The sequence below is a fragment of the Dendrobates tinctorius genome, unplaced genomic scaffold (assembly GCF_039654945.1).
Source record: "Dendrobates tinctorius isolate UK_male_01 unplaced genomic scaffold, ASM3965494v1 ptg000445l, whole genome shotgun sequence".
In the NCBI taxonomy this organism is placed as follows: domain Eukaryota; kingdom Metazoa; phylum Chordata; class Amphibia; order Anura; family Dendrobatidae; genus Dendrobates; species Dendrobates tinctorius.
This window is the reverse complement of record NW_027362107.1, coordinates 1,259,520-1,272,710: the sequence shown is the minus strand read 5'-3', so window position 1 is coordinate 1,272,710 and position 13,191 is coordinate 1,259,520. Positions and strand designations below refer to the sequence as shown.

Below are 13,191 nucleotides of genomic sequence, written 5' to 3'. Positions count from 1 at the left end.
GCTGAATAACAGTCTACACTGCGTCACTAGATCCTTATACAGGGGTATAATGAGGCCTCACTGTACAGGAGAGACCGGAGCGAGGAGCGGGGGCCTGATCACAAGAGCTGACAATCTGAGGACACAGCAATGCTGAATAACAGTCTACACTGCGTCACTAGATCCTTATACAGGGGTATAATGAGGCCTCACTGTACAGGAGAGACCGGAGCGAGGAGCAGGGACCTGATCACAAGAGCTGACAATCTGAGGACACAGCAATGCTGAATAACAGTCTACACTGCGTCACTAGATCCTTATACAGGGGTATAATGAGGCCTCACTGTACAGGAGAGACCGGAGCGAGGAGCAGGGACCTGATCACAAGAGCTGACAATCTGAGGAGACAGCAATGCTGAATAACAGTCTACACTGCGTCACTAGATCCTTATACAGGGGTATAATGAGGCCTCACTGTACAGGAGAGACCGGAGCGAGGAGCAGGGGCCTGATCACAAGAGCTGACAATCTGAGGAGACAGCAATGCTGAATAACAGTCTACACTGCGTCACTAGAGCCTTATACAGGGGTATAATGAGGCCTCACTGTACAGGAGAGACCGGAGCGAGGAGCAGAGGCCTGATCACAAGAGCTGACAATCTGAGGAGACAGCAATGCTGAATAACAGTCTACACTGCGTCACTAGATCCTTATACAGGGGTATAATGAGGCCTCACTGTACAGGAGAGACCGGAGCGAGGAGCGGGGGCCTGATCACAAGAGCTGACAATCTGAGGACACAGCAATGCTGAATAACAGTCTACACTGCGTCACTAGATCCTTATACAGGGGTATAATGAGGCCTCACTGTACAGGAGAGACCGGAGCGAGGAGCAGGGGCCTGATCACAAGAGCTGACAATCTGAGGAGACAGCAATGCTGAATAACAGTCTACACTGCGTCACTAGATCCTTATACAGAGGTATAATGAGGCCTCACTGTACAGGAGAGACCGGAGCGAGGAGCAGAGGCCTGATCACAAGAGCTGACAATCTGAGGAGACAGCAATGCTGAATAACAGTCTACACTGCGTCACTAGATCCTTATACAGGGGTATAATGAGGCCTCACTGTACAGGAGAGACCGGAGCGAGGAGCAGGGGCCTGATCACAAGAGCTGACAATCTGAGGACACAGCAATGCTGAATAACAGTCTACACTGCGTCACTAGATCCTTATACAGGGGTATAATGAGGCCTCACTGTACAGGAGAGACCGGAGCGAGGAGCGGGGGCCTGATCACAAGAGCTGACAATCTGAGGACACAGCAATGCTGAATAACAGTCTACACTGCGTCACTAGATCCTTATACAGGGGTATAATGAGGCCTCACTGTACAGGAGAGACCGGAGCGAGGAGCAGGGGCCTGATCACAAGAGCTGACAATCTGAGGACACAGCAATGCTGAATAACAGTCTACACTGCGTCACTAGATCCTTATACAGGGGTATAATGGGGCCTCACTGTACAGGAGAGACCGGAGCGAGGAGCGGGGGCCTGATCACAAGAGCTGACAATCTGAGGACACAGCAATGCTGAATAACAGTCTACACTGCGTCACTAGATCCTTATACAGGGGTATAATGAGGCCTCACTGTACAGGAGAGACCGGAGCGAGGAGCGGGGGCCTGATCACAAGAGCTGACAATCTGAGGACACAGCAATGCTGAATAACAGTCTACACTGCGTCACTAGATCCTTATACAGGGGTATAATGAGGCCTCACTGTACAGGAGAGACCGGAGCGAGGAGCAGGGGCCTGATCACAAGAGCTGACAATCTGAGGACACAGCAATGCTGAATAACAGTCTACACTGCGTCACTAGATCCTTATACAGGGGTATAATGAGGCCTCACTGTACAGGAGAGACCGGAGCGAGGAGCAGGGGCCTGATCACAAGAGCTGACAATCTGAGGAGACAGCAATGCTGAATAACAGTCTACACTGCGTCACTAGATCCTTATACAGGGGTATAATGAGGCCTCACTGTACAGGAGAGACCGGAGCGAGGAGCAGAGGCCTGATCACAAGAGCTGACAATCTGAGGAGACAGCAATGCTGAATAACAGTCTACACTGCGTCACTAGATCCTTATACAGGGGTATAATGAGGCCTCACTGTACAGGAGAGACCGGAGCGAGGAGCAGGGGCCTGATCACAAGAGCTGACAATCTGAGGACACAGCAATGCTGAATAACAGTCTACACTGCGTCACTAGATCCTTATACAGGGGTATAATGAGGCCTCACTGTACAGGAGAGACCGGAGCGAGGAGCAGAGGCCTGATCACAAGAGCTGACAATCTGAGGAGACAGCAATGCTGAATAACAGTCTACACTGCGTCACTAGATCCTTATACAGGGGTATAATGAGGCCTCACTGTACAGGAGAGACCGGAGCGAGGAGCAGAGGCCTGATCACAAGAGCTGACAATCTGAGGACACAGCAATGCTGAATAACAGTCTACACTGCGTCACTAGATCCTTATACAGGGGTATAATGAGGCCTCACTGTACAGGAGAGACCGGAGCGAGGAGCAGAGGCCTGATCACAAGAGCTGACAATCTGAGGAGACAGCAATGCTGAATAACAGTCTACACTGCGTCACTAGATCCTTATACAGGGGTATAATGAGACCTCACTGTACAGGATAGACCGGAGCGAGGAGCAGGGGCCTGATCACAAGAGCTGACAATCTGAGGAAACAGCAATGCTGAATAACAGTCTACACTGCGTCACTAGATCCTTATACAGGGGTATAATGAGGCCTCACTGTACAGGAGAGACCGGAGCGAGGAGCAGGGGCCTGATCACAAGAGCTGACAATCTGAGGAGACAGCAATGCTGAATAACAGTCTACACTGCGTCACTAGAGCCTTATACAGGGGTATAATGAGGCCTCACTGTACAGGAGAGACCGGAGCGAGGAGCAGAGGCCTGATCACAAGAGCTGACAATCTGAGGACACAGCAATGCTGAATAACAGTCTACACTGCGTCACTAGATCCTTATACAGGGGTATAATGAGGCCTCACTGTACAGGAGAGACCGGAGCGAGGAGCAGGGGCCTGATCACAAGAGCTGACAATCTGAGGACACAGCAATGCTGAATAACAGTCTACACTGCGTCACTAGATCCTTATACAGGGGTATAATGAGGCCTCACTGTACAGGAGAGACCGGAGCGAGGAGCAGGGGCCTGATCACAAGAGCTGACAATCTGAGGACTGTGGCAAACGGATTAATATTAAAAAAAGAGCCGGCTCTTTATGGTGAGCGGAGCCGAATGAGCCGGATCGACAAAAAGAGCCGAACTTCCCATCACATACCAGTAGGTGTCAGACTTATTCTTATATTTAGAAGTGAAAGTGAAACCGCAGCGTGTGAGGGAGGAGTGTGCACAGCGGCCATTACGGGAGGAACCTGCTGCTCTCCGGACTACAGAGTTATGAACGGTCTCCTAAATCCCCTCTGTATACTGCTGTCATCACTGGTGACCTCAGGTTAGTGTCAGTGTCGGGTCATCACCGGTGACCTCAGGTTAGTGTCAGTGTCGGGTCATCACCGGTGACCTCAGGTTAGTGTCAGTGTCGGGTCATCACCGGTGACCTCAGGTTAGTGTCAGTGTCGGGTCATCACCGGTGACCTCAGGTTAGTGTCAGTGCCGGGTCATCACCGGTGACCTCAGGTTAGTGTCAGTGTCGGGTCATCACTGGTGACCTCAGGTTAGTGTCAGTGTCGGGTCATCACTGGTGACCTCAGGTTAGTGTCAGTGTCGGGTCATCACTGGTGACCTCAGGTTAGTGTCAGTGTCGGGTCATCACTGGTGACCTCAGGTTAGTGTCAGTGTCGGGTCATCACTGGTGACCTCAGGTTAGTGTCAGTGTCGGGTCATCACTGGTGACCTCAGGTTAGTGTCAGTGTCGGGTCATCACCGGTGACCTCAGGTTAGTGTCAGTGCCGGGTCATCACTGGTGACCTCAGGTTAGTGTCAGTGTCGGGTCATCACCGGTGACCTCAGGTTAGTGTCAGTGCCGGGTCATCACTGGTGACCTCAGGTTAGTGTCAGTGTCGGGTCATCACCGGTGACCTCAGGTTAGTGTCAGTGTCGGGTCATCACTGGTGACCTCAGGTTAGTGTCAGTGCCGGGTCATCACTGGTGACCTCAGGTTAGTGTCAGTGCCGGGTCATCACTGGTGACCTCAGGTTAGTGTCATTGCCGGGTCATCACTGGTGACCTCAGGTTAGTGTCATTGCCGGGTCATCACTGGTGACCTCAGGTTAGTGTCAGTGTCGGGTCATCACTGGTGACCTCAGGTTAGTGTCAGTGTCGGGTCATCACTGGTGACCTCAGGTTAGTGTCAGTGCCGGGTCATCACTGGTGACCTCAGGTTAGTGTCAGTGTCGGGTCATCACTGGTGACCTCAGGTTAGTGTCAGTGTCGGGTCATCACTGGTGACCTCAGGTTAGTGTCAGTGATGGGTCATCACCGGTGACCTCAGGTTAGTGTCAGTGATGGGTCATCACCGGTGACCTCAGGTTAGTGTCGGTGTCGGCTCATCACCGGTGACCTCAGGTTAGTGTCGGTGTCGGCTCATCACCGGTGACCTCAGGTTAGTGTCGGTGTCGGCTCATCACCGGTGACCTCAGGTTAGTGTCGGTGTCGGCTCATCACCGGTGACCTCAGGTTAGTGTCGGTGTCGGCTCATCACCGGTGACCTCAGGTTAGTGTCGGTGTCGGCTCATCACCGGTGACCTCAGGTTAGTGTCAGTGCCGGGTCATCACCGGTGACCTCAGGTTAGTGTCAGTGACGGGTCATCACTGGTGACCTCAGGTTAGTGTCAGTGATGGGTCATCACTGGTGACCTCAGGTTAGGGTCAGTGCCGGGTCATCACTGGTGACCTCAGGTTAGGGTCAGTGCCGGGTCATCAATGGTGACCTCAGGTTAGTTTCTGTGCCGGGTCATCACCGGTGACCTCAGGTTAGTGTCAGTGCCGGGTCATCACCGGTGACCTCAGGTTAGTGTCAGTGCCGGATCATCATTGGTGGCCTCAGGTTAGTGTCAGTGCCGGCTCATCACTGGTGACCTCAGGTTAGTGTCAGTGCCGTGTCATCACTGGTGACCTCAGGTTAGTGTCAGTGCCGTGTCATCACTGGTGACCTCAGGTTAGTGTCAGTGCCGGGTCATCACTGGTGACCTCAGGTTAGTGTCAGTGCTGGGTCATCACTGGTGACCTCAGGTTAGTGTCAGTGTCGGCTCATCACTGGTGACCTCAGGTTAGTGTCAGTGTCGGGTCATCACTGGTGACCTCAGGTTAGTGTCAGTGTCATCACTGGTGACCTCAGGTTAGTGTCAGTGTCGGCTCATCACTGGTGACCTCAGGTTAGTGTCAGTGGCGGCTTATCACTGGTGACCTCAGATTAGTGTCAGCTCATCACTGGTGACCTCAGGTTAGTGTCAGTGCCGGATCATCATTGGTGGCCTCAGGTTAGTGTCAGTGCCGGCTCATCACTGGTGACCTCAGGTTAGTGTCAGTGCCGTGTCATCACTGGTGACCTCAGGTTAGTGTCAGTGCCGGGTCATCACTGGTGACCTCAGGTTAGTGTCAGTGCTGGGTCATCACTGGTGACCTCAGGTTAGTGTCAGTGTCGGCTCATCACTGGTGACCTCAGGTTAGTGTCAGTGTCGGGTCATCACTGGTGACCTCAGGTTAGTGTCAGTGTCATCACTGGTGACCTCAGGTTAGTGTCAGTGTCGGCTCATCACTGGTGACCTCAGGTTAGTGTCAGTGGCGGCTTATCACTGGTGACCTCAGATTAGTGTCAGCTCATCACTGGTGACCTCAGGTTAGTGTCAGTGCCGGGTCATCACCGGTGACCTCAGGTTAGTGTCAGTGCCGGGTCATCACCGGTGACCTCAGGTTAGTGTCAGTGCCGGGTCATCACCGTTGACCTCAGGTTAGTGTCAGTGCTGGGTCATCACTGGTGATCTCAGGTTAGTGTCTGTGCTGGGTCATCACTGATGACCTCAGATTATTGTCTGTGCTGGGTCATCACTGGTGACCTCAGGTTATGACACTGTGTGTCACAACCAGGGGGCAACGAGGGGTCCGTATGACACAATGTGGCCCACAACCAGGGGGCAACGAGGGGTCCATATGACACAATGTGGGCCATAACCAGGAGGCAATGAGGGGTCCGTATGACACAATGTGGGCCACAACCAGGGGGCAACGAGGGGTCACCTGTTGTGAGTTCATTCTCTGGTTCACCAGTTGTGAGTTCTCCTTCCAGACTCCCTCTGGTGGTAACAGGAGGTAGTGAGGTTGGTTTGATCGGTGGAGATCTGCCACCTGAGAATGAGGATGACGATTGGACCTCGGGAGTCTCAGATTGGATTTAAGACAGCCGACGCCCTATTCAGTTGCTGGTGACTCCTTCTGGCTTGTCAGCTCTTGGTTTTCAGCTCTGTTCCAGTCATCTAAAGCTAAGTTTTTCTGCTAATGTTCACACTTGATTTTGTTGGTCTACTCAGTTTTTTGTGTGGTCTGTCAGCCCCGGCGGGGGGCTGTGCTGATTTTCCACTCTTATTTATCAGTATTTTGCCAATTGGCTTTTGCTCCCTTACTAGTTCGGTCTCTTTTTGCTCTGTCTCAGAATATTTCAGAGTGCTGATATAGTGGGAGAAGTCTAGTGCCTTCAAGGTTAATTTTGCTATCAGAAGTGTTGGACATTATTTTGTAGGGTTTTTTGCAGGTTGCAGACGGTGTCTTCCCTTCCCTTTCCTGTCTGGTTGGTTTGGGCCCCATCGTTTGCTCAGCCTGTTTTCCTGCCTGTGTTTGTGCCTTCATCTTGTTTCACCGTCAATACATGTGTGCTGGCTGTCTATTCCTTTGGGGTCTGCTCTGGGGCAGTTAGTTTTCCCTTTTCTTGCTTTAGGCTTATTTATCCCTCCGTGTTATGAATGAGTCACCGAAGGAGGAAAAAACAAAAATACAAGCTAAGTCCAGAAAACCGGAGAGGTTGGTAGCTATCTGATTGCAGACCCCTGATCCTATCCACAACAACTAACAGTAGCCGTGGGGGGTTCCTACGATGCCCTAGACCCTTCGATCACAGCCGGAGAACTAAATAGGCCTAAAGAATGAAAGGGGAAATCTAAACTGCCCCAGAGCAGACCCCAAAGCAATAGGCAGCCCCCAACATATAATGACGGTGAAGCAAGATGAAAACACTAACACAGATAGAAAGATAGGTTGAGCAAACGATGGGGCCCAAGCTAACTAAAAAGGACAGGATAGAAAAGCTGCTGTCTGCAATCCGTAAAAACCCTACCAAAAAATGTCCCAACCGTCTGATAGGAAAAACAGGCCCTGAAGTCGCTAGGACTTCAAAATGACTATATCAGCACTCAGGTAAATTCTGAAGACAAAGCAAAGAGACAAACTGATCAGAGACAAAAATGGAACTCAGCACACCCCCGACCGGGGATGGCTGAACTCCAAAAAACAAAGTAAACAAAACTAATAAGTTCAATAGCAGAGCAAAAAATTATCTTTGGGAAGCAGGAACCAGACTGGTCTCCAAGAATCCAGCAGAGAAATCACCAGCGACTCAGAAGGGCGTCGGCTGCCTTATATCCAGTCAGAAGTTCCTGTTACCCAGTCATCATCTACCAGCTCAGGTGTTTGGTAATCAGCATCACTACCTTCCTTCACCAGAAGAGGGAGTTCATCAGACATCGACGGTGAAGGGGAAAATGAACTCACAACAGTACCTCCCCCTTGAGGAGGGGTCACCGAACGCTCATCCACGCCACCAGGGCGATCAGGATGGGCCCGATGAAAGGCACGAACCAATCTTTCGGCATGAATATCGGATGCAGAGACCCAAGAATTATCCTCCTGGCCATAACCCTTCCATTTAACCAAATACTGGAGTCTCCGTCTAGCCAGGCGAGAATCCAGTATCTTCTCAACCTCATATTCCACATTACCTTCAACCAATACCGGGTCAGGAGGTGCCACCCCAGGAACTACTGGCTTAACAAACCTCTTTAACAGAGACTTATGAAACGCGTTATGGATCTTAAATGTAACAGGAAGAGCCAATCGAAAAGAGACTGGATTAAGAATCTCCTAAATCTTGTAAGGTTTAAACTTTGGAGAAGCCACCTTCATAGCGATATTCTTTGATGACAACCAAACCATATCATTCACCTTAAACTGGGGACCAATAGTCCTATGCCGGTTGGAAAACCGCTGGGCCTTTTCCTGAGAGAGAGAACTTATCCACCACTTGGTCCCAGATCTGGTGCATTCTCTCCACCACAGTGTCAACACCTGGGCAGGCAGAAGGCTCCACCTGCCCTGAAGAGAATCGAGGATGAAACCCAAAGTTACAAAAAAAAGGTGACATCAAAGTGGCAGAACTAGCTCTATTATTTAAAGCAAATTCGGCCAAGGACAAAAATGAAACCCAATCATCCTGATCAGCAGAGATAAAACATCTCAAATATGACTCCAAGGTCTGGTTTGTTCTCTCCGTCTGCCCATTGGTCTGAGGGTGAAACGTAGAGGAGAAGGACAACTGAATTCCCAGCTTGGAACAGAAAGTCTTCCAAAATCTAGACACAAACTGAACTCCTCTGTCAGATACAATGTTCTCAGGAATCCCGTGCAAGCAAACCACCTGTTGCAAAAACAGGGGCACCAACTCTGAGGAAGATGGCAACTTAGGGAGTGGTACAAGATGGACCATCTTAGAGAATCTATCACAAATCACCCAAATAACAGTCATTCTGTGAGAGACAGGCATATCAGAGATAAAATCCATTGAAATATGGGTCCATGGCCTCCTGGGCACCGGCAAAGGCATCAACAACCCACTAGAGTGAGATCAAGATTTAGACCGAGAGCAAGTCCCACAGGACTGCACAAAATTCCTGACATCACGAGACAAGGCGGGCCACCAAAAAGACCGACGCACAAATCTCTAGTACCAAAAATACCTGGATGACCAGCCAATGCAGAGCAATGAACTTCAGACATCACTCTCTTCCTCCACTGGTCAGGAACATACAATTTTCCAATGGGACAACGCTCAGGTTTGTCCTCCTGAAACTCTTCCAGAGCACGTCTCAAATCGGGCGAGATGGCAGAAAGAACTACCCCCTCACCTAAGATGGTAGCAGGCTTGGTCACAACAGGAGAATCAGCAAAGAAACTCCTAGAGAGGGCGTCTGCCTTGACATTCTTAGTGCCCGGAAGAAAAGAGACCACAAAATCAAAACGTGTGGAAAACAAGGCCCACCTAGGCTGTCTAGAATTCAAGCGTTTGGCCGACTCCAGGTAAATCAAATTCTTGTGGTCAGTGAGGACCACGACTTGATGCTTAGCTCCCTCCAACCAAATGTCTCCACTCCTCAAATGCCCATTTCATGGCCAACAGTTCCCTATTCCCCACATCATAGTTACTTTCGGATGGGGAGAACTTTCAGGAAAAGAAAGCACAGGGATTCATTTTAGATGTTACAGGATCTTTTTGGGACAAAACAGCTCCTGCACCAATCTCAGAAGCGTCCACCTCTACCTGAAACGGGAGTGAGACATCAGGTTGCCGCAAAACCGGAGCAGAAGTAAATCCCAAAAATGAAATCCTCTGTACACCAAAAAGGCATTTTGATCCTTTGACATACAGGGAATTCTCCCTCAAAGTCCGGAACACAGTCCGAACATGTTCCACATGAGAGTCCAATCCTTGGAAAAGATCAAAATATCATCCAGATAGATGATCAAAAATTTATCCACCAAGTCTCGGAAAATATGATTCATGAAGCACTGGAAGACAGAAGGGGCATTAGTGAGCCCAAAAGGCATCACCAGGTACTCAAAATGTCCCTCCGGAGTATTAAACGCCGTCTTCCATTCATCCCCTTGCTTAATGCGAATAAGATTATACGCCCCCTGAGGTCAAGCTTGGTAAACCAGCAAGCACCTTTAACTCTGGAGAACAGATCAGAAATCAGGGGTCACGGATACTGATATTTAACAGTAATTTTGTTGATGGAACGATAGTCAATACAAGGCCTTATTGACCCATCTTTCTTAGCCACGAAAAAAAACCCAGCACCTAAGGGTGAAGAGGATGGTCTAATATGACCCTTTTCCAACGACTCCTTAATATAGGATCGCATAGCCTCGTGCTCGGGTACAGATAAATTGAAAAGTCGACCCTTGGGAAATTTACACCCAGGGCTCAGCTCAATTGCACAGTCATAACTCCTATGAGGAGGCAAAGACGCAGACTCATTCTCACTAAATACATCATAAAAATCATCCAAATAGTCAGGAACATCATGCGACTGGGGAGAGGTGGAGAAAACAGGAGCATCACTAAGGGCACACCGACAACCCCAACTCACCACAGACACAGATTTCCAATCCAAAACTGGATTATGGATTTGCAACCAGGGAAACCCCAGAACAATGGTATCATGCAAATTATGCAACACCAAAAATCTGCAATTCTCTTGATGGTCTGGGGCGACCCGCATTACCACCTGGGTCCAAAACTGAGGTTTATTCTTCGCCAAAGGAGTAGCATCAATACCCCTCAAAGGGATAGGCGTCCGCAGAGGTGTCATAGGAAATCCACAACGCTTAGCAAAATCCAAGTCCATTAGGTTCAGAGCTGCTGCCGAATCCACAAAAGCCTTAGCGGAAAATGTGGACAGGGAGCAGATCAGAGTAATTGCCAGAAGAAACTTAGGTTGAACACCACCCACAGCAAATGTGTGTGCAAAACGTTTCTCTCGTTTAGGGCAGACAGAAATAATATGCGAGGCATCACCACAGAAGAAACACAGCTTATTATGCCTTCTGAACTCCCGAAGTTGCGCCCCAGACAAAACTATCACATTGCATAGGTTCAGACATTTGTTCAACAGGTGGCAACACCTCTCGTGCGGTTTTGCGTTCACGCAAACGCCGATCAACCTGAATGGCTAATGACATAGAATCGTCAAGACCAGAGGGAACAGGAAATCCCACCATAGTATCTTTTACGGTTTCTGACAAACCCTTCCGAAAGAGAGCTGCCAAGGCACCATCATTCCAGGTAGTAAAGACCGCCCACTTTCTGAATTTTTGACAGTACAACTGTGCAGAATCCCGACCCTGGCTCAATGCCAATAGGGCCTTTTCAGCCTGATCAATAGCATTAGGTTTGTCACACAACAACCCCAAGGCTTGAAAAAATGCGTTCACATTAGTAAGAATAGGATCATCAGGTTTCAAAGAAAACGCCCAATCCTGGGGATCGCCGCGCAGCAAAGAGATGACAATTTTAACCTGCTGCGCGGAGCTCCCCAACGAGTTAGGCTTCAAGGCAAAAAATAATTTACAATTATTCTTATAATTCAAAAATTTAGACCGATCCCCAAAAAACACATCAGGAGTAGGGATCTTTGGTTCAGCAGCATGTGAATGAGCAAGATAGGCGGAAATTCCCCGCACTTCATCAGTGAGCTGCTCCACACGATCAGACAATTGCTTCATCTCCATTGAGCAAGAAAAAAAAAAAATTCCCCCCATGGCCTCAGAGACAGAGGAAAAAATATACACACAAAAAAAAAAATAATTCTGACAAACTCTTTTTTCTTTTTTTTTTTTACAATTCTTTCCTGCTATTGAGTACCCTAGGATCTGCGGTATGGCTGGTGATTCTGTTATGAATGAGTCACCGAAGGAGGAAAAACAAAAATACAAGCTAAGTCCAGAAAACCGGAGAGGTTGGTAGCTATCGGATTACAGACCCCTGATCCTATCACAACAACTAACAGTAGCCGTGGGGGGTTCCTACGATGCCCTAGACCCCTCGATCACAGCCGGAGAACTAAATAGGCCTAAAGAAAGAAAGGGGAGATCTAAACTGCCCCAGAGCAGACCCCAAAGCAATAGACAGCCCCCAACATATAATGACGGTGAAGCAAGATGAAAATACTAACACAGATAGAAAGATAGGTTGAGGAAACGATGGGGCCCAAGCTAACTAAAAAGGACAGGATAGAAAAGCTGCAATCCGTAAAAAACCCTACCAAAAAATGTCCCAACCGTCTGATAGGAAAAACAGGCCCTGAAGTCGCTAGGACTTCAAAATGACTATATCAGCACTCAGGTAAATTCTGAAGACAAAGCAAAGAGACAAACTGATCAGAGACAAAAATGGAACTCAGCACACCCCCGACCGGGGATGGCTGAACTCCTAAAAACAAAGTAAATAAAACAAAACTAATAAGTTCAATAGCAGAGCAAAAACTTATCTTTGGGAAGCAGGAATCAGACTGGTCTCCAAGAATCCAGCAGAGAAATCACCAGCGACTCAGAAGGGCGTCGGCTGCCTTATATCCAGTCAGAAGTTCCTGTTACCCAGTCATCATTTACCAGCTCAGGTGTTTGGTAATCAGCCTCACTACCTTCCTTCACCAGAAGAGGGAGTTCATCAGACATCGACGGTGAAGGGGAAAATGAACTGACAACACCTCCGGCCGTGACGAGGCATCTAGGAACATCGTAGGAACGCTCCACTGCTACTGCTAGTTGTGTGGTAAGATCAGGGATCTGCAATTTGCATAGTTACCAACCTCTCCGGTTTTCTGTGGCTTAGCTTGTTTTGCCTTTTTCTCCTCGGTGACCCATACATAACAGAATCACCAGCCATACCGCAGGTTCTAGGGTACTCAAAAGCAGGAGGGAGTTGTTAAAAAAAAAAAAAAAAAAAAAGTGTCAGAATTTTTTTAATATATTTTTTCCTCTTTTTTCTCTGGGGCCGTAGGAGGATTTTTTTTTTCTTTTCCTAATGGAGATTAAGCAATTGTCTGATCGTGTGGAGCAGCTCACTGCTGAAGTGCAGGGAATTTCCACCTACCTCGCTCATTCACATGCTGCTGAACCTAAGATCCCTACTCCTGATGTGTTTTCTGGGGATCGGTCTAAATTTCCGAATTTTAAGAATAATTGTAAATTATTTCTTGCTTTGAAGCCTAACTCATCGGGGAGCTCTGTGCAGCAGGTTAAAATTGTCATCTCCTTGCTGCGTGGTGATCCCCAGGATTGGGCTTTTTCTCTGACACCTGAAAATCCTATTCTGA

General features: G+C 48.8%; 1 protein-coding gene across 1 annotated transcript in view; it reads left to right on the top strand.

Annotated features, from left to right (window-relative positions):
* Window positions 1-3,368: 3,368 nt before the first annotated feature.
* Window positions 3,369-13,191, top strand: part of LOC141077387 (uncharacterized) — a 94,446-nt gene continuing 84,623 nt past the window's right edge. Inside the window, exon 1 of the mRNA XM_073564287.1 lies at window positions 3,369-3,542. Coding sequence (XP_073420388.1) covers window positions 3,488-3,542 — 55 coding nt within the window. The 5' untranslated portion in view covers window positions 3,369-3,487. The remainder of the gene's footprint in view (window positions 3,543-13,191) is intronic.